Source organism: Lynx canadensis, chromosome D2 (genome assembly GCF_007474595.2).
Source record: "Lynx canadensis isolate LIC74 chromosome D2, mLynCan4.pri.v2, whole genome shotgun sequence".
Lineage (NCBI taxonomy): Eukaryota > Metazoa > Chordata > Mammalia > Carnivora > Felidae > Lynx > Lynx canadensis.
In genome coordinates this window covers 39911817-39939644 of record NC_044313.2, presented here as the reverse complement: position 1 = coordinate 39939644, position 27828 = coordinate 39911817, and the positions used below count along the sequence as shown (strand labels likewise).

At 37.2% G+C, this 27828-nt stretch overlaps 1 protein-coding gene across 6 annotated transcripts in view; it reads right to left on the bottom strand.

Moving 5' to 3' along the window:
* Window positions 1-27828, bottom strand: part of PARG (poly(ADP-ribose) glycohydrolase) — a 132227-nt gene that overhangs the window by 87156 nt on the left and 17243 nt on the right. For all 6 annotated transcript variants that reach the window (XM_030335500.1, XM_030335497.1, XM_030335498.1 and 3 more), the window contains one exon: window positions 23379-23453. In XM_030335500.1, the coding sequence (XP_030191360.1) occupies window positions 23379-23453 (75 nt within the window). The remainder of the gene's footprint in view (window positions 1-23378; window positions 23454-27828) is intronic.

Genomic DNA, 27828 nt, shown 5'->3' with positions numbered 1-27828 from the left:
GCTCCTTCTTCTGTGACTCTATAGTCACACACACATACCTGTATTATAGCACTTATTATAGCTTATTATAATTATTTACATGGTTTTTCCCTCTCATCTGTGAAACACTGCAAAGGCAGGGAATGTATTTCATACAGCTTGTATTCCAGTACCAGGCACAGTATTTAGTACTCATTATTTGCTGAATAAAGAGTTAATGAAAAGAAAAACATCACATTTTATGTTGAAAGTATCGCTGAAAAATAGAAAGCACAAAAACTCTAAAGAAACTATAGCTCAAAGAAGGTAAAGCGATTTCCCACACTCACACTTAGTGGCATAAATCGGACTAGATGCCAGGGCTTTGTCTGCCAGGTTTTAGAGTACAGAGCACTGGCCAAGAAACTGGTAGACTATAGAGGTGCAGATCTGCACTTACTCTCTGTGTTAACAAAACATTTCTCAATTCTTTATTTCCTCATCCATAATAAGGATCATTCTAACTCTGTTTAACTTACAGAGTTATGAAGGCTCACATGTAACAGTGTTTTATGAATTCTAAAGCCCCACACACAAATGCAAAGTAACAGTAATAATCATAATCTAATGGGCCAGTAAATCGCTACCTTACTGGAGCCTCCCTCTTTCTTCATCACCCCCACATCAATTAACTGCCAAGTCATACTGACTGATCCAGCAGGAACTTACATATTCATTACCTCTTCTTAATCGCTACTACTAAGCTACCCTGACTCAGCCCCTCATCCAATCTCCCCAAGAGTGCTATAACAATCTAACTGCTGCCCTACTGCTGGCCCACCTTCAGTTTCTGCCCAAGTACACCCAGGTGTGTCCCTGCTCCACTTGAAAGCTTTCAATGCTTTTCAATGCCTTTACAATACAGTGCAAACTCTTTGAACTAATAACCAACTATTTGGCCCTAGAATGTTCATCTAGTCTTGTTCAGCACATGCACACACCACCTTCTGGGCATTTTACATACCAGGCAGCTCAGCAATTTACTCACCACTAGCACCTACCTGTGCTGCCACAGATACAATTTGTGCTACACCTGTATCTTTCTTACTCAAAAAATTTTTCAAATGTTTGCTTATTTTTGAGAGAAAGAGTAGGAGCAGGGGAGAGGGAGACACAGAATCCGAAGCAGGCTCCAGGCTCTGAGCGGTCAACCACAGAACCTGACCAAACTCCCAGACCGCAAGATTATGACCTGAGCCAAAGTCAGGCATTTAACCGACTGAGCCACGCAGGTGCCCCTTTCCTACTCAACTTTAAAACTTACCTAACCTTTTGATGTCCTGCTTAAACAACATGTTGCTTCAAAGTCTATCCAAATTTATTCACCAGGTAGAAGGTAACTCTCCCTCTTACAATTTATCTGTACTTTTTTTTCACAAGACACTTAAGACTTTCTGCTTTATATTGTAGTTATTTATGGATATGCCTACTCGTGCTTACTAGAAGTTCCTTTAAGACACGATTTATGTTGATTCACTATGCCTAGAACAGTGATATTCATATGTAACATTATGTAACATTCTCAATAAAAATATTTGTTAAATTAACTGACATTTTGTATCATAGTTAGGTATTTTACAAATTTTCCTCTTCCTCCTCTCTACTGTCTATGAGAATCTCCACTGCTTAGGGCAAATACTAGAGTTTCTTTCTTTCTTTCCTTCTCTTTTCTTTTCTCTTTTCTTTCCTTCCAAAGAAAAATAAATTGGAGCACCTAGGTGGCTCAGTCGTTAAGCATCTGACTTCGGCTCAGGTCACGATCTCACGGTTTGTGAGCTCCAGCCCGTCTTCCAGCAAAAACACAAGCTCCACTTTGAGTGAGCCCTGCTTCTCTTTCCTTCTCTCTCTCTCCCTCTTCTTCTCTCTCTTTGCCACTCCTCTCTTTCTGCCCCTCACTCACTTGTGGCCTCTCTCTCTCTCCCAAAAAAAGAAATTAAACTGCATATGGATTGAGCTTTCTATAATATACCTAAAACTTTTTATCTGTAATACACTTAAAATCTACTGGAGCTACCTCTAGAGCATCCCAAATCTGAGAGACAGGTTCATATTTCAGAAATTAAAAAGAAATCACTTAAGTCAGAATTATCAAGATCTTTGAGATCCACCTATTCTTCAGGGACGTTTTTAGACTATAAATTTAAACGTTAGAGAGAAAAAAAAACAATTATAGCACTAAATTATGTAAGAGTAAAAAATCAACTGGAGAAGGTGAATGTTTCCTACATTTATTTGTGCGTGACTCAGGCTGACACTTTGAAGAGAAGAATGTGACAGCTTACAAGAAAACAAACTCACTCACTCCCCTTAATTTCTGAAGGCTCATGCAAGTCTGACAGGCCAACCACAGGGTGATCTCTCATGTGTATCATCCATGACAATTATGGCTTCAATAAAAATGTTCTCCAAATTTTAATAAAGCCCAATTGGTTTTCAGGAAATAGCTAGCCTAATCTCTTCATATTTAAGAAAGCGTATTTCAGAAATTAGTGAACTAATTTGTGCACCTAATTAAGGCTGTCTAAAAATTTTATCTTAAAAGCATGAAAAGAGGTATGAAATGAATGCAGTGGAGGAGGACACGGTGATATGAAAGGCTGAGCGCTAACAGGGGTCAGTGTTGGTGGCACAGGGTAAAGAGCTATGCTGAGAGGCCATCCTGCCTCTCTATTACCTTTGTTGATTTTCCTCTTCAAACAGCAATTAAGAGTTTCCCTGTGAATTTTCAAAGTGCTGTGACTAAATGTGGGAAGCACATTTAAAAAAATCACAGCTCGGGGCGCCTGGGTGGCGCAGTCGGTTAAGCGTCCGACTTCAGCCAGGTCACGATCTCGCGGTCCGTGAGTTCGAGCCCCGCGTCGGGCTCTGGGCTGATGGCTCAGAGCCTGGAGCCTGTTTCCGATTCTGTGTCTCCCTCTCTCTCTGCCCCTCCCCCGTTCATGCTCTGTCTCTCTCTGTCCCAAAAAAAAAAAAAAAAAAAAAAAAATTAAAAAAAAATCACAGCTCATTATAAGCATTTGAAATGATTTAAGGATAATACAAAAGAGGTCTTAGAGTATTTATCTTGCAACATACACTGGAAATAATCTGTACTTGTCATTATATTAATTTGATAGTTGTTTAATATGGGGAAAATCAGGCTGCTATAGACACTTCCTATTCTTCCCCATCATTGGTTATCGGGAGCAGAAGGGGGGGAAAAAAAAAAAGGAAAAAGATTGCTAATCAGCGGAATCTCATCTTATTCTGAATCTCCAAGCCCAAAGCGGAGCTCTAATTAGCCAGTACAGGGAAGAGGAAGGAGGAATGAAGTGAGAAAGAACTTTCCTGGGGATCCTCACAACTCCATTTCCAGTCTCTCCCAATCACTGTTCTATTGCTCAGGACAGAACTCTGCACTAGTTTCTTACACCATTCAGAAAACAAGCCACCAATGTCTTAAAATTCATGCATTTTTGTAGATGGGTGTGGAAATTTCGCCATTATATACTCCTAAATCAAAATAATTAACACCTAGTCTGGGAACACAACCAATTTGGGAGGAATATCTTCATCTAATTCTTAAAACAAAGTATGCCTCTAATCAAAAACAGCCACATCATTTCCTACACAAATTTCATTAGATTATACATGAATAGGATTGTGTAGGTTTATGAAACATAAAGGAAGCTCTTCTCTAAACAGTATTTACTGACAATGACAATCTTTTTTCGTGCTAATAATAAAATGCACAGAGTATTCTTATCTTAGAAAGGACAAAATATAATAACACAACCTCATTATCCTTTGTCTCCAAAGAAGAATTTACTTCTCAGTACTGTTATGGTAAATGATTACTCTTTAGGGAACAATCCCACACTAGCACAAGATACTCTGATAGGTCTTTCTCATCTCTCACTCCTATTACCGTATGACTGCATGGCCATATCCATCAATCATGTTAGCAAACACAACCAAACCACAATGCTATTACGGAAGAAGCTAACACATATTTTCAATACCATATAGTCACACTATTATCCATCTTTTATAGCCAGGCAATCAAACTGAACATGACAAGATTTCAGACAAATAGCTAATGGTAATATAAGTTTTCTTCTAGTCCTGGAAGCAAGATGAACTTAATTTGTTCAACAAATATAAGTTCAATCTTTTACTATGGTTTATATTTTTAAATTTAACAAGAATATTTTTGAACTATAAGAAATACTTTAAAATTACTTATTTTTATTTAAAAAATTTTTTTAATGTTTTTATTTTTGAGGGAAAGACTGCAAGTGAGCGAGCACAAGTAGGAGAGGGGCAGAGAGACGTGAACAGAGGATCTGAAGCAGGATCTGCGCTGACAGCACAGAGCCCTACACAGGGCTCGAATTCACAAACCACGAGATCATGACCTGAGCCGAAGTTACACACTTAACTGACTGAGCCACCCAGGTGCCCCTTACTTATTTTTACTTTTAAGTAACTTTTAAGGTAGTTCAATGATAGCTTCTCACACATGACTGGAAAAATAATTTGCCATAATGTGCATACATAAAGTGCATACATATATATCACAGTGTTTAATTCTTAATTTAATTCTTAAATTATACAGTATGAGTCAACAATCAATATTATAGTACAAACTTCACTCTTACTAACAAAAGGCTGAAACGCATGATTTTCCCACAAGGTGTGAGGGTGCCCCCTGGTGGCAGATTCCTTGCAGAAAACAAAGAAATGTATTAACAGAAAATAAACACTATTGCAATGAAAATATCCTTTAAAAAATTTGACCAAGTTCTACTCAACAACTCATTTATTTCAGGCAATACCCAATGTAGAAAAAATTCAAAATGTGATCAAAGAATGTTGAGAAATCTCTGAAGTTCACTGTGAAAAGATCTGACCAGCAGCGATTTCCAAGTAGCAAGACCAACAAGATATCTAACACAGAAGGAATCTGAGAGATGACTTCAGCCAGCACAGAACAAAACTTTCTAAGCTGTCCAGGATGGTAGCCACCAGCCACATGAAATGACTTAGCATTTGAAATGTGGCCAAGTGTGACTGAGCAACTGAATTTCATATTTTATTTCACTTTAAATTTTGAAAAAATGTTTATTTATTGAGAGAGAGAGAGGAGGAAGGGGCCGAGAGAGAGAGAGAGAGCGCATCCCAAGCAGGCTCTGCACCTGTGCTTGGGCACAGAGCCCAATGCAGGGCTCAATCTCACAAACCACGAGATCATGGCCTGAGCCAAAGTCAAGAGTCGGATGCTTAACCAACTGATCCATCCAGGCACTCCTATTTCACTTTAAATAGCCATCTAAGGCTTTGGCTACTGTTTGGACAACACAGATTTAGTCCTACTTGCTACTGCTACTCCATTGCAGAGAAAGTCACCAGAGCAATCCAAGGAAGAGTCAAAGTTTCCAGACATATGTAGAAAAGGATGGTACAAACACATATGACTAAACCTTTACCTTTTGTTTGGGGATATTTATTTATTTATTTGAGAGAGAGAGAGAGAGAGAGAGAGAGCGAGCGCACAAGCAGGGGAGGGGCAGAGAGAGAGAGGGAGACACAGAACCCAAAGCAGGCTCCAGGCTCTGAGCTGTCAGCTCAGAGCCTGACGTGGGGCTCAAACCCAGGAACCACAAGATCATGACCTGAGCCAAAGTCGGTTGCTTAATCAACTAAGCCACCCAGGCACCCTTGTTTGGGCATTTTTAAGTACAACTAATTTAATTCAATTGCACTGAGCTACTTTTGGTAACTGCAATTCCTCTTAGAATACAGAGGAGTCTAAAAATGGCCCAGTATTCCTTTTGAAATAATTCTGGCTTTATAGCCTATATAAAACTGAAGATACATGATGACTTGTATAGCATTTAGCTACAAGAGTTTAAACTCAATTATCACCTGGGGTATCCATTCTTTTCTTACATGTAGAGAATAAAAAGGCAAATGGGTCCCTGAACTGTGGATTAGCTGAGTTCAGGAATCCAAAAAGAGAACAGCCCAGGTGGCCCCACATCTACTTAAGTACTCTAGTAGTATGTTGCTGTTTAGTTCAAGCACCTATTGAGTATTCACTTTGTCTGGGACATCACATTGAGCACTGTGAGGGAAAAACACAAAGGCAGACAACGCAAGGTGTCTGCCCTCCAGAAATTAACTACTTTTTAGGGTAAAAATGGCACACAAACAACCATAAGGGTTTTATGTGTGCTGGCCTTACCTTTTCTTGATACCAACTGCCAATCCCAAATGATCAGCTATCACTTTATATAAATAATTCCTAAATCTTCCATTAACAAGCTGTCGCTTAAGACCCATATCCCACATTTTTTAAAAGTTTATTTATTTACTTTTGAGAGACAGCACGCGAGTATGCATGCGAGTGGAGGAGGGGCAGAGAGAGGACAGACAGAAAGCCAGGCAGGTTCCATACTACCAGTGCAGAGCCCATCCTGGGGCTCAAACCCACGAACCGTGAGATCATGACCTAAGCCGAAATCAAGAGTCAGATACTTAACTGACTGAACTACCCAGATGCTCTGACCCACATTTCTGTGTGATCTACTCTCCTTGACTATCTTGAAATTAGTTTAAGAAACATTTACCAAGCACCAGCCATAAGCTAGAAAACACTAAGTGCCCTGGAGAAGTTCAGCCTCAGGAAGGATGCAGACATTTAATAGATCATGCGTTATGTGGCAAACGCATGGAGGTGCATGCAGGACTACTGAAAGCACAGAGAGAAGTTTTTAGTAGATACTAGCAAGAGAGGAAAAGAGTTCTTGGAGGAGATAAAGACTGCTGGGTCTGAATAGGTGGATTAAGAGCAAGCAAACAGCATGCCAGGGAATCACAAACAACAGTCATTAGAATATCAGGTTTGGAGCAGGAAAGTGGCAAGAAATGATGCTGGAGTAGTGGCAGAGGCAAGGCCACGGAATACCATAAATATAAGAGTTGAAAATAGATGAGGTGCCACATAAGGTTTGAAGATATATGCCTCAGATAGTTCACTGTGTGTGAGCAGCATGAAGGATCGATTTGAAGGGAGCAACACTGAGCATGGGGCTCAGCTGGATGACTGTTGCAATATACCATCTGAGTCACGACAACGGCGTGGATTAAACAAGTATGGTAGAAATAGAGGTGAGGCTCAAGAAGTGTTCAGGAAGTAAAATTATGGTGTCTTAATATAAGAAGATGACAGAGAAAAAGAGCTAAAGATTTGAGTGTACCCAGCATTAAGTGGTATTTAAAGCTCTTGACACTAGGTTAAGAGATAGGGACTTAACAAAGAACAAATCAAATCACAGGAAGGTAAAGGGACATGAACAAGGACAAAGTCCATGACAGAAGTGACAGCTACACTAGCACTAAAGGATAAGCAAGGTTAATCAGGCCTTTGGGAGAACGGTGATGCCAGAAAAGATACAGTGACATAAGTATCCTAAGGTATAATTCCATTTTGGACTTGCTGAATTTAAGGAATGGAATAAAACTAGTGTTTCCTTTGAGATAACAAGAAAGAGACGAATAAGGAATATCCTGTTCATTGGAGGATGCTGAGTGGTATCCACAGCCTCTATCCATCAGAGGCCTGTAGCACCTCCCTTCCTGTTGTGAGAACCGAAAATGTCTCCAGGTACTGCCAAATGTCCCCTGGGAAGCAGAATCACTCCTGAATGAGAACTACCACAACCAACTATAGCAGTGAAGAGCTAAAACTGGAGTGAGAAGCACCTGGGTTGAAATCCTAGCTTTATCACTTGAGCAAGTTACTTAATCCTCTAAGCCTTGATTTTCAGTTATTTGTAAAATGGAAATGTTAGTGTTTACCTAATGGGGTAGTTGTGATAACTAAATGAGATAAAACATACCACTCACACTGTACTTAGTACATAGTAAAGCTCCCAGTTATAAGGGCCTCCACTGTCTCCACCACATAATCAAACAGGATGTTGTAGCAAACATCAAGGAGATCATCTACAGGAGGAGAGGAGGGGCGGAGGAGAAGGGGTTAAGTTTGGGAGGAAATAGGGCTAACCCTGGATGGGTAGGAGTTTGCAAGTGAATTGAAGCTCAAATGGTCTCCAATTTAGGATGTCCAGGCTCAAAGAAGGAAAGGATTATAAAGGAAGATGGAAGTCAACTACAGGGAAAGAGGTTGAGTATTTGGCTGCTCAACCAGTGAGCTGTGATAGTAATTAACTTTCCACTCCCAATGGAAGATGCCTTTGTGCTACAGATTGAATGCTTTTGTCCTCTCAGAATTCATATGTTGAAACCTATTCCTCCAATGCAATGGTATTTGAATGTGGGAACTTAGGGAGGTTAATTAAGTCATGAAGGTGCAGATGTCATGAATGGGATTAGTGCCTTTATAAAATATAAAAGAGACCTTAGAGAGCTCCCTTGCTCCTGCCTTGTAAGACAGCCATCTATGAAACAGCAAGCATGGTCTCACCAAACACCAAATCTGCCAACACCTTCATCTTAGCCTTGACATCCTCCAGAACTGTAAGAAATAAATTTCTGTTGCTTATACACCACCCAGTTTATTGTATTCTGATATTAGCAGCCTGAATGAACTAAAACACCTTGTTCATATCTGAGCTGGGCTTCCCAGGGTGGAAGTGGATCAGACCAATAGCATTACTTGGGCCTTCATTTGAAAATATTCCATATTTCACTATGCTGGAAATGGTTCTTATTGCAGAAAATGTCTTTTCATAGTGCTTTTCAAGTAATCAAAGAGCATCTGAGGCAACAAGGTACTATGCCACTAAGCTTACTAAAAACTTCTTTAACACTATAAAGAATTATTGCTCAGACAGCTTAGACCCTGACTGCCTTGTGCCGTGAATCTTTACCTGTCATTTACCATAGTAATAAGTCACAGGTACATACTTTTTACGACTAGTACCAACAGTAAAATATGGAGAAGATTAGCTCAGTCCTCATTAGATGCAGCTACAATACTCTGCTGCTACTAAAGAAGTACTCCTTGAATCAAGAGGACAATGGACCTATTTAGCCCTTATTACCTAGTTTACCACACTGTGTATATAGATTACACATTGAAACAGTATATAAATTTGAAAAGCAGGTTGACATTCTGTTTTTATTTCCTTTTATCTTCAGATATTGCATACCACAAAAATCCTTCCAGTTGTTAAATATGACCTTACATGTAAATAAAAGTGTTAGCAGCTTACTTAAAAGAAATATAGGGGCGCCTGGGTGGCTCAGTCGATTGTGCATCTGACTTCGGCTCAGGTCATGATCTCGCAGTTTGTGAGGTCGAGCCCCATGTTGGGCTCTGTGCCGACAGCTCAGAGCCTGGAGCCTGCTTCAGATTCTGTGTCTCCCTCTCTCTCTGCCCCTCCCCTGCTTGTGCTCTGTCTCTCTCTGTCTCTCAAAAACGAATAAATGTAAAAAAAAAAAAAAAAAAAAAAAAATTTTTTTTTAAAAAGAAAGAATTTATTTTTAATGAGTAGGAGAATAAGAAGAGTAAATGTAAATTAATTTAGTAGGAATTATAAGTCGAGGCATTACGGCCAATTGAATAAAAACAAAACAAAACACACTTCAAGCTAGTTGAGAGAAATATAAATCATGAAACAGATTAAAACACAGAATTATTATCACCCCTCTACCAGGTAATAAAATCAATGCCACAGCAACATTGAAAAGTAATGGTTTCCATAGTTATTTGAACCAAATGATTAAGGCTGGAGTTACAGGACATTAATGTACTAGCTTTATTTCATTATTAGAATACAGGAGAAATTTTACTGAATGGATTTTTACTTTTAGGTATCTATAATTTTCATCCTCCTTGTCCTCTACACACACAAATACAATACAGTGTTTCACAAACACAAAATAACAACACTAATTTCATCAATGACCCAGTGCATGGAAGGTTCAACTAAGACTGATTATTCATAATAACTCAAAAAGTTTATAAAGCAAGGTGCCTCATTCCAACTGGAACAATTAGTCCTATGGAATACGCACTATTTAAAATAAATCATGAATTTTATACCCTCAATGTATGCTCCAATCCAAAAGCATACCTTAACCACACCAGGGGGGAAGTCTACATATTTCACATGAGTCTAAAATTTAATATTTCAGTGACTACGATTAGCTCTCTTTTGGCTCTTCCAGTTCTCATGAATTAAATTAAGTCAAGCTGTAAAGCAATGCAGACCGTATTGATTCTAGAGACTGTGAGTCACCAGGGGAAGAAGCCCAAAAAGGCTAAATTTCCACTGAACTCCAAATCAGAGGTTTGAAAGTTAGAGAGATAAAGACATTAGCTGTAGTCTTATGAAACATTCAAGGCTGCTTTCATTTGATTAGGAATTTGCTACAGGCTTTTTATGACAAATATAACAAGGACACTTTAAATCTTTTAACCTTTGAAGAAAGATCCAGAAAACAGATTAGCTATGAAGAACTGCATTTAATTGGAAACCAATGAGGAATGTGTTTATATACATTCATGAATTACTTCTGCATTACAAAAAAAAAAAAAAAAAAAAAGGCTATCGTTGCCACAATCTTTATTGGTTATAGGTTAAAGAAATTTGCTCTGATCTGAAATGGTGATTACGACAACCTGTTGCCTTACGTCACTATTTCCCAAACTATTCTAGAAAACACTAACATTCCATGAAATGTTTATAGAGCTGGGGGGGGGGGGGGGGAGGGAGCACTGTCAAGAGAAAAAAGAAAAAAATCCTCTAATATTTTTATTCTAAAATTTTTAACAGAGAAAAAATACTAAGCATATCCAACATAATTATTAAATAAGCTGTCCTTAACAGTATGTCATGCCCCAGAAAGCCAGGAAGCCCACAAGATACCATTTATATACAAATGTACTGATGCTCAAATGATACGTAAAATGCTACTATTGCGTTTTATGCTATGCAATGACAAGTGACTTATGCTATGATTTTTGCCTAATAACTTCAACATATCTTAACTTTCTATCACATAAAAAATCTATGAATCAAAACTTAACAATTTCTTCCAGTCATGACATCATATATGTAAGATAAACTTTTTCTGTAATCCTATTTTTTTTTAATGTTTATTTATTTGTATTTTTGAGACAGAAAGGAGAACACGAGCAGGGGAGGGGCAGAGAAAGAGGGAGACAGAGAATCCCAAGCAGGCTTGCACTCTCAGTGCAGACCCCAATGCAAGGCTTGAACCCACAAACCATGAGATCATGACCTGAGTCAAAATCAAGAGTCAGACATTCAACCAACTGAGCCAGCCAGGCGCCCCCAATTTTTTTTTTTTTTAATTTGAGAGAGAGAGAGAGAGAGCACGCGCATGCGTGCAACCCAGGAAGAGGGGCAGAGAGAGAGAGACAGAGAGACAGGGAGAGAAAGAGAGAGAGGGAGAGAAGAGAGAGAATCCCATGCAGGCTCCATGCTTAGCACAGAGCCCGACATAGGGCTTGATCCCACCACCCTGGGATCATGACCAGAGTGGAAATCAAGAGTCAATGTTCAACTGACTAAGCCACCCAGATGCCCCTATAATCTAGTTTAATACAAGCTCATCTTTGTTTTTTGAGTTTCTATAATTTTTTAAACTATCAATAATTATAATTTTTAACGTATTGTTCACACACGTTCAAAATATTTTAAATACAGATATAACAGTATATCCCTCAATCTTGGAAATAATGAATTCTAATGTACTTGTCTTTAAAATTTTAAATTACAGAGCACCTGGGTGGCTCAGTTGGTTAAGTGTCTGATTCTTGATTTTGGCTCAGGTCATGATCTCATGGTTTGTGAGTTCAAGCCCCACACTGGGCTCCATGTTGTCAGTGTGGAGACTGCTTGGGATTCTCTCTCTCCTTCTTTCTCTGCTCCTCCCCACCCCTCATGTGTGTATACACCCTCTCTAAATAAATAAGTTAAGGGGCGCCTGGGTGGCTCAGTTGGTTAAGTGTCTGACTTTGGCTCAGGTCATGATCTCACAGTTCCTGAGTTTGAGCCCCGCGTAGAGCTCTGTGCTGACGGCTCAGAGCCTGGAACCTGCTTCAGATTCTATGTCTCCCTCTCTCTCTGCCCCTCCCCAGCTTGTACTCTGTCTCTCTCTTTCAAAAATAAATAAACGTTAGAAAATTTTTTTAAATAAATAAGTTTTAAAAAACTTTAAAACAAAACAAAACTGGTTTTCAAAGAGGAATATATTACTAGCCTAATCACAGCAACAAAACCTTTCTACTTTAAAGTGTAAGTTTTTCCATCTTTTATTTGTAAATGTCTACTCATTCCTGTACTCCTACCTCTCACTCTCTACTTTAGCAGTCACAGATGTAATAATAATAATCATAATCATAATAATAATCCCCTCATTTTGTTATTTATGGCAGCCTTTATGGATAAACCAACAGAAGTGAGGAAATAAGAGGCCTATTCATTCCTATATTTTCTATCCAGACATAAAATGGAACATGGATATGAAAATAAAATAATCACTAAAAACTTCAGGTTTCCTTTCAACAACTAATCCATTTGCTGAAAAAGTTTGCTGCTTAAGTCAGTTTTAGAATATAAAGTTCTTTATATTGAATAAATTAACATTTACATTTATTGTGAAGTGTATTTTCAAGAAATACATAGAATATATATACACACATATATATACATACATATATATGGTCTAATGAATATTCATAAAGCAAACATCCATTTTTTAACTACCACCCAAGTCCAAACACAGAAGCCAGGATCACAGAAACAGAAGTAGTCTCTCTTAAACATACCCCCTTCACACATAACCCTCTGGAATTACTGGAGCTTTAATGTGTCATGTAAATTACACAAGTTAACTCACTGAGAATGAAAAGAAATAGTGTCACAGATGTTACAATATGGAACTATTTAAGACATCTCTAAAATGCATTAATGGAGAACCTTTTCTAATATATAGGACATTTTGTTAAACTTTCCTGTGAAAAAAATGCTAGTAATGACAATTTATTTAGAATATAAATTATAGAAATGCTTGGATTTAATTTCGTGGAACACCACACAGGAGGACCATAAAACACAGATTATTTGTTCCTAGCACTTTCAACAGCTGGCAATGAGGAAGACCAATATTAGCACTCAAGATGCAAAAAAAAAAAAAACACTAACTAATGGCCATTTCAACTCACTAGCATCTAAATATCTAACTGTAAATTACAAAATAACACATAGATCTCTGTGATCTTTGCTAGATTCTGACAGAAGTAAAAACTCACTCTCATCCCAAATAAGGATGCTCACATAGAAGGATTAGCAGGATTCTAGGTCTTTTACTTCTTGCATTAAATACTAGTGTAAATATTAGGTAAAACTGTACCATGGAATGACACTAAATGACTGTGGATATTAACACCTCCTTTTATAAAGGTTTAGTTGCAAAATCAAATATGCACAGAATTAGCCAAAGCAAGGTTTTATTAACAGCTCCAAAATAAACTTAACTTTTGCAGTTAAAATATTAAAATTAGTATGATGTTAAATTTCAACTTTATTTTTTTCCTTACAAAGGCAGAGTTCAATGTGACATTTAAGTAAACAATTTCCAAAAGACTGCTAATAAACAACATTTAAGAAGCACTCCTACTCTAAAATGTGGACACAGATAATACCAAGCAAATATAATTCATTTATAATTTAAAACCTAGCCAACAATTGTTTCCCTTGCATTGAAGACCTCATTTTCCTCCTCCAATCCCATTAGCACATATGTCTAACATTTCTTCTCACTAACCACTGCGGGCCTGGGCAATGTTATCTCTGTGGGCTGTGACATGGTAAAGATCTAGGTTATTAATATCTTTGGAGATCTGATGGACAGAAAAACACACAACTGTATTAAACATCCAAGGTCTTCCATTAAGTACACTGATGACAAGAGAATAATAGTCACAACAAGGAAGAACACCCTTGAATCTCGAGATATGCTTTACACTAACAGATGTCCTTAAATCCCTAACACTGGAATGGCTGAGCAAATGATCTATCAATTTAATGGAGTACTATACAACAATTAAGACTAAAGATGAGGAGGAGCACCTGGGTGGCTCAGTCGGTTAAGCATCCGACTCTTGGTTTCAGCTCAGGTCACAATCTCACGGTTCATGAATTCAAGACCCGCATTGGGCTCTGTGCTGACAGTGCAGAGCCTGCTCGGGATTCTGTGTCTCCTTCTCTCCCTTTACCCCTCCCTCACTCACACTGTCTCTCTTCTCAAAACTAAACTTAAAAAAAAAAAAAAGACGAAAGATGACAGGCACCTGGGTGGCTCAATCAATGGAATGTCTGATTCTTGGTTTTGGCTCAGGTCATGAGTTTGAGGTTCATGGGATGAGCCCCACATCAGGCTCTGCACCAAAAGTGTGGAGCCTGCTTGGGATTCTCTCTTTCCTCTCTTTCTGCTCCCCCCCAGAGTAAATAAACATTAAAAAAAAAAAAAAAGACTAAAGATCAGTTGAGCGTCTGACTTTCTTTCGCTCAGGTCACGATCTCATGGTTTGTGGGTTCGAGCCCCGCATCGGGCTCTGTGCTGACAGCTCAGAACTTGAAGCCTGGTTCGGATTCTGTGTCTCCCTCTCTCTCTGTCCCTTCCCTGTTCACACTCTGTGTCTGTCTCTCCCTCTCTCTCAAAAATAAAAATTTAAAAAAGTTTTTTAAAGACTAAAGATGATAAAAAACTCTGTAACATAATTTATAACATATCCTAAAATATCTTAAATATATTCTTATATCTAAATATAACTACAAAATATTAAATATATATACAAAGACTTGAAAAAAATAAATGAATATTTGGTAAAGTTATAAGGACTCCTCCAACCATCTGCACATTTACAAAGTGAAAAAAAGCAGAAGGTCAAAAATGCAATACCTCCTCTCTCTAAAGAACTGTAAAACTATCATCAGCACCTTGGTAATCACCTCATATTTATGGTCTACACTAAACACACCAAAACTTGCTATATATTACCCTTACAGGAATGCTTCTGGGCAAGGTCACCTGATAAAGGGGAAACAAGGTCCTGTCTGAGTACTTTGATTAAGAAGAGAGATAAAAAAAAAAATGACTACTTTACCTCATAGCAAGGTGACAGGTATTTTAATCAATGGCATGTTTTACTGCCATCATAAAATGTCAGATTTAACATTACTTTTTACCAAAATTAACAACTGTATCCAATTTAAACCCAGAAAATTACAAAATACAAATAAATCATGTATATATGACAATTGAAGTGATAAAGATGATATCAGTTAGGTCAACTTTGCATCAAAAATGAGATCTCTGTAAGAGTAAGAGATACATAGATTCAAGGATATTCTGATACCAGCATAAGTCTTCTGTTACTTAATTTATGCCTGCCGCTTAACTGACTGAGCCACCCAGGCGCCCCATATGCCTGCCATTTAGTATCACACAGGTCAAAAACTTGATAAGGTAACCCTCCCTGTATTACTGGTCCTACCTCAAAATGCAAAATTGGTTTGGATCCTATTAATATCATAAAAATTGGCCTTCACAGCTAACTCCTTGCAGAAATTAACAAGCTGACCCTAAAATTCACGTGGAAATGCAAAAGATCGAAAATGGCCAAAACAAACTAGAAAAGGAACAAAGTTGGAAGACTCACACTTCCCAGTTTAAAACTTACTTCAAAGTTTAGTAATCAAAACTGTGTGATAGGGGCATAAAGACAGACATATAGATCAATGGAACAGAACTGAGAGCCCACATAAACGTTTATGGTCAATTGGTTTTTGAAAGAATGCCAAGAAAAATCAATAGGGATAAGAATAGTCTTTTCAACAAATGGTTCTGGGACAACCAGATATCCACATACAAAATAACGAAATTAGATCTCTACAATATATGAAAAATAACACAAAATGGATACCCATCTGCAAAACAATAAAAGTGGGCTCCTAATTCATACCATATACATATTAACTCAAAATGGGTCTTGGACCTAAGCGTAAGAGCTAAAACCATAACATTTGTGGATGTAGGGGCACACGGGTGGCTCACTTGGTGAAGCACCTGACTTTGGCTCAGGTTATGATCTCAGAGTTCATGGGTTCAAGCCCCGTGTCAGGCTCTGTGCTGCTCAGAGCCTGGAGGTTGCTTCAGATTCTGTGTCTCCATCTCTCTCCGCCCTTCTCCCACTCACGCTCTGTCTTGCTCTCAAAAATGAATAAACATTTTAAAAAAAAATCATGGAAGAAAACAAAGGAGTAAATCTTTGTGACTTTGGATTAGCTTTTTAGATATGACAACAAAAACAGAGACCAAAAAAAAAAATCAGACTTTGTCAAATTTTTAAAAAATTTATGCTTCAAAGGATACAAGAAAATGAAAAGACAACCTATAAAATAGAAAATATCTGCAAATCATATTCTGATAAGGAACTTAAAACTTAAAGGACACTTACAACTCACTAATAAAAAAACAGGGTGCCTGGGTGGCTCAGTCGGTTGGGCATCCAACTACGGGTCAGGAGCCTGCTTCAGATTCTGTGTCTCCCTCTCTGCCCCTCCCCAGCTCACACTGTCTCTCTCTCTCTCTCTCTCTCTCAAGAATAAACATAAATAACATAACATAAAATATAAAATAAAATAAAATAAAATAAAATAAAATAAAATAAAATAAAATAAAATAAAAAACAAATAATTAGGGTGCCTGGATGGCTCAGTTGGTTAAGCATCCCACTTCGGCTCAAGTCATGATCTAACGGTTTGTGAGGGTTTGAGTTCGAGCCCCGTAAGGGGCTCTGCATTGGTGATGTGGAGCCTGCTTGGGATTCTTTGTCTCCCTCTCTCTCTCTCTCAAAATAAATAAATAAACTTAAAAGCAACAACAAATAACCCAATTTTTTCAAAAGCACAAAAGATTTGAATGGATATTTCTCAAAAGAAGCTATACAAATGGCCAATAAGCACATGAAAAGATGTTTAACATCAGTCATTAGAGAAATGCAAACCATTTCTGGTGTGAGATACTTCTTCACACCAACCAGAATGGCTAAAATCAAAAGGACACACATTAACAACCAAGAAATCCTTGTGCATTGTTGGCATGATTATGTAACAATGTAGCCACTTTGATCAACAGTCTGACAGCTCTTTAAAATATGAAACAAGTTACCACACAATCCAACAATTTCTAGGTATACATTCAAGAGAAGTGAAGAAATATGCCCACACAAAAACCTACACATAGGGGCGCCTGGGTGGCGCAGTCGGTTAAGCGTCCGACTTCAGCCAGGTCACGATCTCGCAGTCTGTGAGTTCGAGCCCCGCGTCGGGCTCTGGGCTGATGGCTCAGAGCCTGGAGCCTGTTTCCGACTCTGTGTCTCCCTCTCTCTCTGCCCCTCCCCCGTTCATGCTCTGTCTCTCTCTGTCCCAAAAATAAATAAACGTTGAAAAAAAAAAATTTAAAAAAAAAACAAAAACCTACACATAAATGTTCACAGCAACACTAATGATAATAGCCAAAAAGTCAAAACAACCCAAACATCTATCAACTTATCAATGGATAAACAACATGCGGTATACTCACACAATGGAATATTATTCAGCAATAAAAAGGTATCAAGTATTTGATACATGTTACAACATAGGTAAACTTGTAAACATCGTGCTAAGTGAAAGAAGTCAAGGGATTTCACAGACTATTTGTGTAATATATTTCCTTTAACTATCTCTCCTCTATACATTTTACACTCTACCACTCAAATACCATGTCCTCTATAATATCTGTCCCGTGACCCAAATAAAACTCTCTTCCCCTTCCATGACCCACTAGACTCTATTATAGTCATCTACGGACATGCTTTCTGATGATTAAGACTGTCAATCAATTCCCCATCTTTAATAATACAATGCCTTCTATATAAGAGTGTTCAGTGTTCTTTAAGGGACAAACACCATCACAATACAAAAAACACAGGCCTTAAAGTCTAAGAGTCCTTCATATATTCAATGAATGGTTACTGGTCAGCTATTTTGGCTGGAACTGAACTGAGCTCAAATCTAGATTCCCCAAGGGGCACCTGGGTGGCTCAGTCGGTTAAGCGATCAACTTCAGCTCAGGTCATGATTTCATGGTTTGTGAGTTCGAGCCCCGTGTTGAGCTCTGTGCTGTCAGCTCAGAGCCTAGAACCCTGCTTCAGATTCAGTATCTCCCTCAATCTCTGCCCTTCCCCCACTCAAACTGTCTCTCTGTCTCAATAAGTTTTTAAAAATTAAAAAAAAAAATCTAGGGGCACCTGGGTGGCTCGGTTAAGCGTCCGACTTCGGCTCAGGTCACGATCCGACAGTTCAGGAGTTTGAGCCCTGCATCAGGCTCTGTGCTGACAAGCTCAGAGCCTGGAGCCTGCTTTGGATTCTGTGTCTCCCTCTCTCTCTCTACCCCTGCCCCACTCATACTCTGTCTCTGTCTCTCAAAAAGTGAATAAACGTTTAAAAAAAATTTTTTTTAAATCTAGATTCCTCAATACTTCATTGGTGAATTCATTCAATATTTGTATAATGTTGACCAAATTACTTAAGCTCTCTAAATCTACTTTCCTCTCTAAATTGAATGTACTATCTATATTTTACAAAAATGTTTGAGGATTAAATTCAATAATATATTCCTTTTAGTAATATGTCTTCAATGAATACTGTTTCCTTTTTTCCTCCTTTCCTCAAAAGTAGCTGAACACATTTCTTCCGGTCTATGAAAAAATGTAATATTTAGAGAATATACCCAGGAAAAAAATGATCTCAAACTTTAAAAGCAAGTAATTTCAAATTTATAATATGTATTATAAACCTCATGTTTTATTAGTAAAATTACCTGCTTAGAGTCTGAGAAGTAATGTCATTTCAACTACAGAGTTCTCATTCCCATAATACCACTAGGTTGCTAGAAAATTACTTTATCCTAACCAAGAGTTACTCTTCTAAGAGGCTTGAATTATCTTATAGGAACACTTTCCTAGGCAACAAATTTAGCAAACATAGTAAGACTCTGCAGAAGATACTATACAGGGTGCTTTATGTGTTATCACACTTTGGAAGTCTAAATATATAGAGGGGGGCACTGCGCTACAGGACTCACACATTGAGAGGAGAACTGAAAACCAACACAACCTTCTAGAAAGGTGAATCGTTAGTATGTATTGAAGGCCTAAAAAACCAACATACCTTTTGATCCAATGATTATATTTCTATATCCTGAGGAAATAATCACTGATACAAAAGATTCAGGCACCAGGATGTACACTGTAAAATAATATTTTTAAAAATCCATATTTAGGGGCGCCTGGGTGGCTCAGTTAAGCATCCAACTTCAGCTCAGGTCATGACCTCACAGGTTTGGTTTGTGAGTCTGTGCCCCGCATCTACTTGAGATTTTCTCTCTCTCTCCCTCTCTACCCCTTCCCCACTCATGCTTTTTCTCTATTCAAATAAACAAACTTAAAAAAAAATCCACGTTTAATATGCACAGGTGGATAAAATTACATTTTTTTTTTTTAAATGTTAAGAGTATTGTTTCTGGGAAGCAAAATCATGGACAATTTTTATTGTTTTCTTTATTTCTACAATTCAGATAGTGTTAATGATTAAAAAAAAACCCTTTTTTTAAAAGCAGTAAAACAAACTTTTCACAGGTAAAAAAGTAATAACATATTTGATTATTGCTCCAGAATTTTAAGTGATTTCAGATACATTAGTCAGCTAGATCCTTAAAACATGACATTAAGGTAAAGTGGTTATTTTGTTAACAAATAAGGACACTAAGGCTGAAGTCACGTGGCCTGCCCAAGTTTATACAGAGTTGAGACTAAGAACCCATGATTCTCTTTTTTTTTTTAAGAGCCATTTTTTAAAATATTTATTTTTGAGAAAGCACAAGTGGGGGAGGGACAGAGAGAGAAGGACAGGAGATCTGAAGCAGGCTGAGCAGATGTGCCCAATGTGGGGCTTGAACTCACGAACTGGGAGATCATGACCTGAGCCAAGCCAAGGTCAGAACCTCAACTGACTGAGCCACCTAGGTGCCCCTCTATGATTCTCATTTCCAATTCTATGATCTTTTCTGCACCAGTGGTTCTCAAAGTAAGGTTCCCAAACCAGCAGCAACAATATCACCTATGAACCTGTTAGAAATGCAAAATGTCTCAGGTCCTACCCCAGACCTAGTTAATCAGATTCTCAGAGAGGATGGTGGGCTACAATCTGCATTCTAACAAGCCCTCCAGGATTCAGATACATAATAAATCTGAGAGCCACTGCTGTATATCATGCTGTCTCATTCTTTATGAGATAATAAAAATATTTCTGGAAAAAAAAGGATGGTGGTATTATTTATACCACTGTCAATTGCATTATATTTTTAGGCTCTTCCAAATTAACAGGAAGTAGTGACTACACAGATTGACAATAGTCTTAATGTGTAATTACTGACAATGTAATTAACCACTTTCTTTTAAATTACCAGCAACAGTCCAAAAGGACAGACAGATCTTCCATATAATAACATCACAAGAAATGAACTGATAAGAACATTGGAACATCACTAGCTAAAAATGCTCAGAAAAGAGTCTGTTATATTTAGGTATGTTGTATGCATTACAGGATATAGGAGCAGGAATCAGAAAAACAACAATTTTTATTAACTTGAACCATTACTTTTTAATAGTCTCCTGACTTTGGTATCCCTGAAAACCAGTATGACTACTTGATCTGTTGAAATCCAGTCTATAATACTTAAGGAGCACTCACTATATGTAAGGCATTATGTATGTGCTACAGGAAACACAAAACTAAGAAATGACACAGTCTCTGTTCCACAAAACTTTTAATGTCGTAGAGGATGTCAACATCTCATCAAGAATAAAGCAAGGCAAAGAGAGAGTGCCACAAGATAAATTTAAAAATCCACATGGAAATTCAAAGAAAGGTGACATCTCATTTTGGAGGGATCAGAAAGGAAAATGTGAGTCTGGGGAGACAGAATTTCAACAGAGGTAAGTGGCATATCAGTCTTTTATTACAGAGAAAATGAGGCAGCAAGTAGGAGGGAAGGATGTGTGCCGAGGGATATCATATTCTGATTGCAGACAATAGTGGAAAGAACACTGCTCTAGTTACAGTATCCTGTCATGAACAAACTATGTCACTTTGGCCAAGAAAGCCCATCTCTAAATCGCAACCACTCGTTTATGATAGGAATAACGATAATTATGTTATTTGCCTCAGAGTCATTTATCTGAAAAAAAGGCCAAAGAGGGAAAGGTCTCAATATAAAATACATAGGACAAGTTCAAAGTTCAATATTTATTCTCTATTAGGTAAGACAGAATTGTGTAAAATTGAAAATATTTCATTCAAAATGTTCCCGCTCCAAAATCAGTACTAATTATTAGTAAATGGAGCATAAGTAATATGGATAACTAAAAATAATGTGAGCAAAAGAATCAAATTGTACAAACATAAGAAAATGGACTCTATATACAAATTATCTTTCTTTGGGGGGCTTACTTACCTAGCAAAAGTAATTAGCAGTTTCTTCTAAAACTAAAAATACATTTATCAAACAATTCAAAATCACACTCTTGGGCATTTATCCCAGAGAAATGTTTGTGCACTATGTTCTTACAAAAACCTGCACGTGAAAGTTCTAAGTAGTTTTAGTTGAAACAGCAAAAAACTGGAAACAACCCAAATGTCCTGAAATCATCTATAGTTAAAGTGTGATACATCCATATCATGGAATGTTATTTAGCAATAAAAAGGAACAAACTATTGGTGGATTCAAAGGAATTATATTGAGTGAGAAAAGGCAATTTGAAAAGGTTACACACTGTAACCTTTCTGAAATAACAAAATTATAAAGATGGAGAACAGACAGTGGTTGCTGGAAGTTAGGTGGGAATTTGGCAATAACAGGCAGCACCAGTGAGCACTGTGGTGATGGAATAGCTCTGTACCTTGACTGTGGTGTGGTTACACAAAGCTATGGTTATATAACTACACTCACAAATGAGTACAGGTATAACTGATAAAATCTAAATAATCCTTTATGTCAACTTCCTGGGTTTGGTAATGTATTGTATTTATTTAAGCAATTGACATCAGGGAAGGTGGGATGAAGTGTGCACAGGACCTCCCTGCACATTTCTTTGCAATTTCACATGAATCTATCATTATTTCAAAATAAAATGTTAAAAAAAAAAGGTATACTCTTATTTTTTCAAATAGCAGTGGATGACACCTATTCTTCCAACACTACTATGAAAGTGGTATTCTTACCCATTGAAGATGGTATACAAAATTACTACAATTTCCTGTGGAAAATAATGTTACAACATAAACCCAGAGCCATAAAAAGTTTTTTTTGTGTCGGGGCGCCTGGGTGGCGCAGTCGGTTAAGCGTCCGACTTCAGCCAGGTCACGATCTCGCGGTCCGTGAGTTCGAGCCCCGTGTCGGGCTCTGGGCTGATGGCTCGGAGCCTGGAGCCTGTTTCCGATTCTGTGTCTCCCTCTCTCTCTGCCCCTCCCTCGTTCATGCTCTGTCTCTCTCTGTCCCAAAAATAAAATTAAAAAAACGTTGAAAAAAAAAAAAATTTAAAAAAAAAAAAAAAAGGGGCGCCTGGGTGGCGCAGTCGGTTAAGCGTCCGACTTCAGCCAGGTCACGATCTTGCGGTCCGTGAGTTCGAGCCCCGCGTCAGGCTCTGGGCTGATGGCTCAGAGCCTGGAGCCTGTTTCCGATTCTGTGTCTCTCTCTCTCTGCCCCTCCCCCATTCATGCTCTGTCTCTCTCTGTCCCAAAAAATAAATAAATGTTGAAAAAAAAAAAAAGTTTTTTGTGTCCTTTGACCTAGCCATCTACTTACTGGGAATCACCTAAACAAACAATATCAAATCTGGGAAAACATATATATATATGTATGTGTGTCTATGTGTACACACACACACACACACACACACACACACACGTAAAGATGTTACTACACTGTAATTGAGAACAGAGTAAAACTGAATGCAACCTTGATGTTTCTAATCATGACGTATCAAGTAGCCATTAATAATGATGATTGTATAACAATATAACAGTATTCTCTTCATGAGAGAAAAAAGAAAAATTCAAAATTAGCAGCTAAAATATACATATAACAGGAAATATTTTTCACAAAAATAAAGGATAGTAATTATGTTAGTGTGAAAGATTTATGGGTATTTTTCTCAAAATTTTTACAGACTTACATCATTTTCATAGTTAAAGAAATAAGCATACTTTTACCTTATCCCAGAAATCAACCAAAGCTGTGAAGTCCCATTTCTTAGAATATGCCACATTATATTTCAAAATAGCATCCTATGGAAAAAGCATAAACAAAACCTCATGACACAGTCAAGTAATTTATTTATGAATAACCTTTCTCCTTTATGAACTACTTCCAGTAAATTTCTTAACCAGCATTAATCTTCCTCTTACCATTAGCTACTCCACATCAGTAGCTATGAACAAACAGAATACACACTAATTTATTATTCACTTAAGAAAAATGAGATTAGAGGGGCGCCTGGGTGGCTCAGTTGGTTGAGCGTCCGACTTCGGCTCGGGTCATGATCTCAGGGTTCGTGAGTTCGAGCCCCACATCAGGCTCTGTGCTGACAGCTCAGAGCCTGGAGCCTTCTTCGGATTCTGTGTCTCATTCTCTTTGCCTCTCCACAATTTGTGCTCTGTCTCTGTCTCTCAAAAATAAATAAATGTAAAAAAAAAAAAATTTAAAAGAAATGACAGCAAAGGTTCTTTAAAAAAAAATGCGATTAGAAACGTCAAGTAATAGGAAAAAAAAAATCCAAACTCTTAACGTTTACATTATAAACAGAAATGATACACTCTCAGTGGACAAAAATTGGATCTTGGAGATAAAAAAAATTTAAATATTATAATGATTGTTGGCTATCAATAGGGTTACACTATACATGCAAATATATAATGTACTTGTAGTATTAAAATTTCATGGGAAGAGTACTTTCTGGGAGAGATGGCAATAACGAAATAAAGATTGAGAAACACTGCCCTAAGGCATAAAATTGGTTTTTTGCCTTTATTACCAGCTATTTTTTATAAGCTACATATAAATGGTTATCTTCCCCCAGCAGTTCATATAAATTACTTATTTATGTAGTGAAAAGTCAAAATAGCACGCCATCTACTGGTGTAACATTTAACTGAATAGGCAGTACTTTTTTCTTGTTACCAGCAATAAAAACAAAACAGGTCCCAAAAGGAGTCGCTTATGCCACCAACCAGAGACAAAACTTAATTAGTTTCAGCCTCTCCCACAAATGGAATCTTAAACCAGTCAATGAGAAATCAGATGGTCAGAACTAGTTAATCAGCCTGACAGAACTCTGCCATCCCCTACAGGAAGGTGACCACCACAACTACTATTTTTTCCTAATATAACTTCCTTGCTCCCACTCACTTCTGCCTATAAAAGTCTTTCATTTCCTACAGCTTCTTAGAGTGTCTTTCCATCTGCTATATAAGATACTGCTTAATTCATAAATCATTGAATAAAAGCCAGTAAGATCTTTAAAATTTACTCCAATGAATTTTATTTAACACCAGAGTGGGGTATGCATAAGACAATCCAGTAGTCATGCAGAAAGAACTATTATAGTGGATGCAGGAACAGCACAAGGATTGAAAATCTGCATGTAACTTCTGACTCGCTCAAAAATTTACCTACACTAATAGCCTGTTGTTGTTCCGAGCCTTAGTGATAACATAGTTAACATGTTTTGCATGTTATATGTATTATATACTATATTCTGACAATCAAGTAAGCTAGAGAAAAAAACATTATTAAGAAAATTATAAGGAAAAGAAAATACATTTACAGTACTGTATTATCAAAACAATCTACACGGGAGACTGGTACAGTTCAAACCTGTGTTGTTTGAGGGTCAACTGTATTTACAATTATATTTTATCTCATCCTTTTAAATTTCTACTTTGGTTATATTTTATAATGTACATATTATATTAACAAAATAATAAACATGTAGAATTTATAAACAACTATTTGTATTTATAGTACACACCCCCAATTTTGTTTTACTGAAGGTGTATGTAAGTTTGAAAAATAGTTACATTATTATAAATCTTCTAAATTTCCTCAGAAGTTACTGTTTTTCTTAAAGTTTTTTTTTTCTTAACATTTATTTATTATTGAGAGACAGAGAGAGACAGAGCATGAGCATGGGAAGGGCAGAGAGAGGAGACACAGACTCTCCAGGCTCCAGGCTCTGAGCTGTCAGCACAGAGCCCGACGCGGGGCTCAAACTCACAAACTGCAAGATCATGACCTGAGCCAAAGTTGGACGCTCAACCAGCTGAGCCACCCAGGCGCCCCCATAAGTAACTGTTTTTAAAAATTAATACTCTGCCAAAGAGTTTCCTGAAAAATATTTCATGCCATATAAACAATCACCAAGCATCCAGATTAAAAAGTGAGTCAACAATGCATATTATTACTTGGATTCAGGGGATATTCAAGTTCCTTCAAAAAGGAAAAGCGTCAATCATAAAATAGTATGGTAAGAAAAAGCTTTTATTTTTCTCACAGCCACGATATAAAATTTTCCATTAAGAAAGAAAATTTTAAGGATTTTTTCTAATCACTGGTATCTGACTTCAGAACCTCATACAAGGTATTAAATAGCAAAGTCTATTATTAATAGAGATTAAAAGGACAAACAACACATGTACTGCAACAAACTGTTGACATACTCAACAACATGGATGAATCTTGAAAGTTTTCCTTCTGAGTGAAAGAAGCCAGAAATACTAGCATATGTACTATGTGATTCCATTATGTAAAATATAAACTAATCTCCAGTAAAAAAAGAAAAAAGAAAAAGGCAGATCAGTACTGCCTGAGGACAGTTCAGAAAGAGGAAATCAACTGTAAAGGGATTAGAGGAATCTTCGGAGGTGACAGAAATGTTCTGTATCTTGATTAGGGTGGGGGCTTGACGAGTATGTGCGGATGTCAAATGTCATCAAATTACATACTTTAAAAGCATGCATTTTCTTTTATGTAAATGATTCCTCAAAGTTAGTAAGAAAAAACATTTTACACTCTAAAATTCATACTCTAATTCTTTTATGGGATTTATAATTAGCAATAACTCTTGACTAATATTTACTTTTACTTTAGTCTTCAAGTCTCAAAAGTAGTCTACCACAAGGTCTCCTATTAAAAACCGGATGCTATTCTGTATTCTCAGCTATCACCTATTGAGGTTTCTTTTAATTTATAATTCATAATAAGCATAATTAAAGCACGGACAGGTCCATTCTTTGTAAATCATCAGACACATCATTTATAGAAATATTACTGTGTAAACTAATTTTTAAGGAGACAATTCTTTTAAAAATTGTTAACATTTCTAACCTCACTTAACTCAATATCAAATAAAAGTGGCAAAAAGATTATTATACTCAGTAAGAGAGACTTAATGTTCCTCCCTCCATAGTGTTCTTTCAGCAAAGAAAACAATTACCATAAGCAGATAGAAGAAAATCTCAATGGATTACTCTGTTCTGGTGAATCTACCATAAACTAAACAAGAAAAGGAAATTCAGAGTAAAGCAGTTACCCCTTCCTAAAGTAATCATTGGCACACTAAGGAATTGCTAAAGAGGTGAGCAGACAAGGTAATTTAGAACACTATGATTATTCTGCGTTCATGCTTAAAAGAAAAAATATGAAATTTTAAATAATGCTGTTTCTAAGGCCGTAAGGACCTAACACAGTGTTTCTTAAATGGAGTATAGATAGTACTCTGGGGTGGTCTGCTTCTGTTTTTGTGAGTTTATAATTGTGGTTTTAGAATACAAAGGACAAAAGACACGGTAGAAACGATGGCTGGTGCTTTAAACAGATAAAAATGGTGAAAATTTTGCGCCATCCTAAGATAAACTGTAGTTCAGGACTGTCAAATTAGAAAGAACCTGAACTACAATGCTCACTATCATATTTATTTGCAAGCTGATGTTCTCCATACAGATCCCATCTTTGTATCTACCAACATCCACCAATTGTTTGTGATTAGTAAGTAGTAAAAACAAAATGAAGAATTTTTTCTTTCACAGTATTTTTAATTTTTTTTTTACATTTATTTATTTTTGAGAGACAAAGAGCACAAGTTGGGGAGGGGCAGAGAGAGGAGACACAGAATCCAGAGCAGGCTCCAGGCTCCGAGCTGTCAGCACAGAACCCGACGCAGGGTTTGAATTCACAAACTGTGAGATCGTGACCTGAGCCAAAGTCAGACACTTAACTGACTGAGCCACCCAGGCGCCCCTCTTTATATGGTATTTTTAAAAGTCTCTCAGCATACTATTTTGAGGTTCACATCAGCGGTTAAAAACTTTTGTGCAAAAAGGGAATACTGAATACAAACTGTTTTCATTATGACAACAAACATAACTCAAGTGATGGTTCATGATGCTTAAAATGGAAAAAAATCAACTAATGTAGCTCTAACTGTAAGTATAGTTTATATTTAGTTTCATGTTTGTACATATGCAGTTAACATTATTCTAAAAATAAATCAACAGATCCTGGCACTCCCTGATAATTTCTTCCATTTAAAAGAAGTACATTACAAGATTGAGAAACACTATCCGTAACGAATGAAATTTTCAAAATACATTATGGTACAACATA